The sequence below is a fragment of the Oryctolagus cuniculus genome, chromosome 11, assembly GCF_964237555.1.
Source record: "Oryctolagus cuniculus chromosome 11, mOryCun1.1, whole genome shotgun sequence".
NCBI lineage: Eukaryota > Metazoa > Chordata > Mammalia > Lagomorpha > Leporidae > Oryctolagus > Oryctolagus cuniculus.
The window spans coordinates 26,715,321-26,720,449 of record NC_091442.1 but is presented as its reverse complement, the minus strand read 5'-3'; the positions used below and the strand labels follow the sequence as shown (position 1 = coordinate 26,720,449).

Here is a 5,129-nt window from a genome sequence, read left to right as displayed (position 1 = left end):
ACCCTGAGTCAGCCCGCCGGGCGCGCCCACTGCCGGGCGCCGCGCGGCCCGGGGGAGGTTGCGGGGCGCCCCCCGGCGGCGGGCCCGAGCCGGGCGAGCCCAAGCCCGGGGCCGCGGGGCGGGAGGGGTTGGGGACTGGGCCACTGCGGAGCCGGGGCCGCGGCCGCACCACCGCGGGGCTTGGGGAGGAGCGCGCCCCCCGACGCCGCACGGGCCCCCCGCCCAGCCCCGCCTAATGGTACGGCCCGGCCGGAGTTAAAGCCGCGGAGGCGGCGCGCGGGGGCGGCGGCGCCATGGGGCTGCGAGCGGGCGGCGCGCTGGGCAGGGCCGGCGCGGGTAGAGGGGCGCCCGAGGGGTCCGGGCCGAGCGGCGGCGGCGGCGGCGGCGGCGGCGCGCAGGGCAGCAGCATCCACTCGGGCTGCATCGCCGCGGTGCACAACGTGCCGCTGAGCGTGCTCATCCGGCCGCTGCCGTCCGTGCTGGACCCGGCCAAGGTGCAGAGCCTGGTGGACACGATCCGGGTGAGGCCCCGGGGAGGCTGGCCCGCCGGAGGGAGGGCTCGGGGCGGGGAGGTCGCGCCGAGGGAGCCGGGGCTGACTGGGCGCCTGTGGGCGCTCAGCCATAGCTGTGTGACCTTGGGCGACGGTGGGCCTCTGCTTCTCGCTTGAGCAAGGAAGGGACGAGCCAAGACGGTTAAAAGAAGGACCGGCGATTCCTGTAAGACAGCGCCTGCCCCGGCCCCGGGGGCTAAGTTCCTTAGCGTCCTGCACCCACCCTCCCAGGTAGATACCGGCCCCTTTTCCCAGGTGAGAACCGAGGCTAGGGAGAGTTCTTTTTATAGCAACGTGCCCAAGGTCAGGCGCGTGGAAAGGCCACGGGCAGCCCCGTCCCAGCGTCCCCACTGTCCAGGGAGGGGCTGTCCGGCCCTTGTGGGGACAGCAGGACCTGGGGGTCCTGGTCCTGGGGGTCTGCTGAAAGGTAGTGGGGAGGGCGCTGGGGGAACCCAGTGATGCTGGCGGGCTGGGGCTGGGGCTGGGGGCGCATGAGCGTGGGTCTGGCCGGGTCCCCTTGGCATCCTGCCCCCTACTCCGGCCCTGGGCAGGGGGGCAGAGGAGACCCCCTCGTCCCACCAGAGGCTGCCGCAGCCAGGAGGTCTTCAGTCCTGGAATGTGCCTAGCGTCCCCACACTCCCGGCCCTGCCCCAGAGCCCACAGCCCCGGTGGTTCCCGCTCCACCTCCTGGCCTGGAGCCCTGGCCCCTCTAGCTGGCCAGGGTCAGAGGCATTTTTCCAGGTAGCCCCATGTCCATCAGACATCGTCCACGTGCTTATTCCCTTGTGTCTGGTCTGTCTGCGTCATCTCCTGTGAACTGCACACGAGCAGGAACCTTGTCTCTGGGCTGTTGTCCCACTGCTAGCCCCGAGCCTGGCTCTGTGGGAGGGGGGATCTGGCTGAGCGCCCTCCTACCTCTGGGCCTTTGTGCAGGCCTCCCTCCTGCCTCGTTGCTCCGACTGCTACTTGATCTCCCGTCTTCGCTGACGGCCCCTGCGTGCCCACCAGCTCGGCTCTCGTCCTGCTGCACTGTGACAGCCTGCATGGGAGCCCACCTTCCCTGCTGGGAGCCCACGTTCCCCTGGGGGCAAGGACCGGCTCTGCTTCGCCTGCTTAGGGTCGGAGTGCATTCTGCGGGGCACAGCGCCACAACCCTGAGGGTGGAAGCCCATGCCCACGTAGTTTGTAGTTCTGTGGTTCAGAAGTTTGAAGGGGGGGCTTCCTGGGCTAAGCCCAAGGGGCGGGCAGGGCTACCCCGCTCCTGGAGGGCCGGAGGGGGGGCGCGTCTGTTCCCTGGCCCGCCCAGCTCCCAGGGGCCGCCCTCTTCCATCTTCTCAGACTGTCCTCTTCCACTTTCCCGTGGGTTACACTCACACCAGCAGGTGACCCCGGCTACTCTCCCATCTCAGCCCCAATGCCCTGGGCACTGTCCTCCACCGCGTCAGGCAGCTGAGTCACGGGCTCCGAGGGGCAGGACGCGGACAGCTTTGGGGGCCTTCGTTCTGCCCCCGCAGAGCCCCGTGGCCCCCCCGCGAGTGCTCCGCCTGCCCCTCGACTCCTCACGCGCAGCCCTACAGCGTGTCATATTCCCATTCTACAGACCCTCGCCCGGGGTCCCCCAGCTTTGCCGGGACACAGAGCTCCGTCCCGAGGCTGCAGTGCCTTCCTGCCTAGGGATCCTTCCTGGGGGGAGGGTCACGTGGCTATTAAGTGGCAGAGCTGAGATTTGAAGGCAGGCCGTTGGGGCTGTTAAACTCTTCCACTTCTCTCTCTGCCCAAGTGGGTGTCTGCTTCGCGGTCCCTTCACAAAGGCCTTGTCACCTGCATCGTCATGTCCACAGCATTTGTGGCTCTGAGAGTCACCTCTTGGTTCCGTGGACCCCTCTGGTAGGAAGCCCTGGGAAGGCTGGGGCTGTGTCTGTGTCGTTCCAATGGTGCCTTATTCCCAGAGTCAAGGTCAAGGCCGGAGGCCGTGGTACCCAGCCTGGCCCTGCGGGGCGGGGGCATCCCTCACTCGTAGCCTCTGCCCATTTTCCTGGTGTAAACACTCTCGCCGTGGCTGATGCTCCGGCTCCCAGGGAGACATCAGCGAGCTCACAGACCCCCGGGCCCCTCGCAGCCGTGTCTCGCGAGCCCTGTAGGAACTCGGCACGGCTGCCAATGCGCGCCTCGCAGACTGCCCGAGCCTGCACCCTGCCCACTCACCCCATGTCCCCTTCTCTCCAGGAGGACCCGGACAGAGTGCCCCCCATCGACGTCCTCTGGATCAAAGGGGCCCAGGGCGGTGACTACTTCTACTCGTTTGGGGGCTGCCACCGCTACGCAGCCTACCAGCAGCTGCAGCGAGAGACCATCCCCGCCAAACTCGTCCAGTCCACCCTCTCGGACCTCAGGGTGTACTTGGGCGCGTCTACACCGGACTTGCAGTAGCAGCCTCGTTGGCACCTCCAGGAACTCAGGAGACGGAAGCTGGCTTTCCGCGGGCTGGGCCTTGGAGCAGGCGCAGTCTCTTTGCTCCCTTGGGAGTGAGGGTGTGGCTGCAGGCCGCAGGGCCTTCACTAGCCGCACAGCCTCGGACTCACGACGTACAGCGGGGGAGAACGCAGAATCCTGGCCTCCCCTTGCAGACTTGCGCAGGGGGAGAAACGAGAAAGGGGATGGGTTTGGAGAGCCACGTGCTGCCGGCTTCTGATTCCCAAGGCCCAGGGCCTCCCGCTGCCTTGTCTTCATATAGACCATGGCATGGACTCCATTCCACTGCAGTGGCTTAAATAAATAGGCTTGTTTCCACACAGAACATGATTCTGAAGAAGGGAGGCTGAGTGGTGTCTGTGCAACAGCTCAGTGAGGCAGGGCTCACATCTCCGCAGTCCTTGGTGCTTGTCACTTCACCGTCACAAGGTGGCTGCCGTATCTCCAGGATCACATCTATATTCAAGGAAGACTGAAATAACAGAAGAGGGAGGGCCATGCCAGCTGCACCTGTCAGCTCCTATCAGAAAGTAAGAGGCCCTGTGTCCTCAGTCCCCCTGCATATTGCCACTTGGTTCCTCGGCCTGAGCCCGCTGCCACCACCACCCCTTAGCCACAAAGGAAGCCAGGACCGCAGGGGAGATGGTCACGACTGGGAAGAGCAGTCGTGTTCCGTCTCCCGGGCCTGGCACGCTGCCTCCCAGACGACAAGTGGGACCCATTCCCGAGAGAGGCGAGGCGCTGCACCAGCCCGTGCAGGTCATGAGCCTGCCCAGGCTCCGCAGCCAGCAGTGGGTCATTGTTTGCCCCCGGTGAGGTTGGCGAGGGGCTGGACTCGCCGGGCCGTCCTGCCAGTCCAGCCGGGGGTCTGCCATGGGGCCCTCATCAGCTATCTCCTCCCGCCGCGTGCCCACCTTTCCAAGGCGACGGGCTGGCAGCTGGGTCACGTGGCTCTCTCCTGCTCAAGCTCCCTCACGCGAGGGTTCCAGGAGAGTGAGAGCTGATGCCACCAGACTTCTCGAGTTCTAGCGCGGGGTTGGGACAGTGGGACGGGGTCACTGACGTTAAGATCTTCCGGTCACAAGGGGGTGACCTCTGGATGGGGAGAGCCGTGTGGAACTTGTGTGTGTCTTGTCTATCACAAATACGTTCGGGTGGGTCTCTCTCTCTCTCTCTCTCTCTCTCTCTCTCTCTCTCTCTCTGGCTTGCTCTGCCCAGTCTGCAGTCACTGAGACATTGTCCTGGCCCTCGGGCCTGTGGGAGGTGGGTTGGAGGGCGGCCTTGCTCTCACCGCCCCCAGGAGTGGGTCCCTTGGCATTTCCGAGCCTGGGTTTCCCCAGCTCCGTGGTGAGCATGACAGCTCTCCCGTTCCTTCTGTGTCCCGGGGAAAGATGACTGACTCCGTGACCCACAGGACTGGGAAGGGATCGAGTCCCAAGGGCGAGGTGACATCCTGAAGCAAAAGGACGCGAGTGGGAATGCTGGGAATCAGATCAGCTCTGGACTGGGACTCTGCACCACGGTGATGTCAGGTGGGTGGGGCTTTGCACCATCCTGTAAGTCTAAAATCATCCCTAGATGGGAGTGTATGGGATACACAGGGGGAACACAATTTTAGGCCAGTGGTTTGGGTCCACGCTGGGTCGCTGACTTCCAGGTTGAGCGGATGCACTGTCCAGAGACCAGAGCTAAGAGCCACTTACGGTGATGGCACCCATCCGTCCACACAGCAGAGGAGACTCCTGGGTGGTGCTTGGGAGCTCTGTGCTCTGGGACCAGTCTGAGTCCTGTGCAACAGTGGCACGTCTGCCCCCCAGGCTGGGGTTGAGAGCCAGGCAAGCTGGGGACTTGGTTCCTAGGTGTTTCCATTCTGATGTGCGCCTGTGCGGTGGGAGTAACCCTCCGCGTGCCCCCTGGGCTGGGACAAGAGTTAGCAAGGATGAGCTGGCGCTGTGACGTAGCAGGTTCAGCTGCTGGCTGCAGCGCCAGCATCCATATGAGAGCCGGGTCAAGTCCCAGCTGCTCCACTTCCCATCCAGCTCTCTGCTGTGGCCTGGGAAAGCAGTAGAAGATGGTCCAAGTCCTTGGGCCCCTGCACCCTTGCCC

The 5,129-nt window shown here is 65.1% G+C and overlaps 1 protein-coding gene across 1 annotated transcript; it reads left to right on the top strand.

Moving 5' to 3' along the window:
• Positions 1-96: 96 nt before the first annotated feature.
• On the top strand, positions 97-3,348 carry SRXN1 (sulfiredoxin 1). Its single transcript, XM_002710893.5, has 2 exons — positions 97-521; positions 2,778-3,348. The coding sequence occupies exons 1-2, from the start codon at positions 294-296 to the stop codon at positions 2,979-2,981; spliced, it is 432 nt and encodes a 143-aa protein (XP_002710939.2). The 5' UTR covers positions 97-293; the 3' UTR covers positions 2,982-3,348.
• The last annotated feature ends 1,781 nt before the right edge of the window (positions 3,349-5,129 follow it).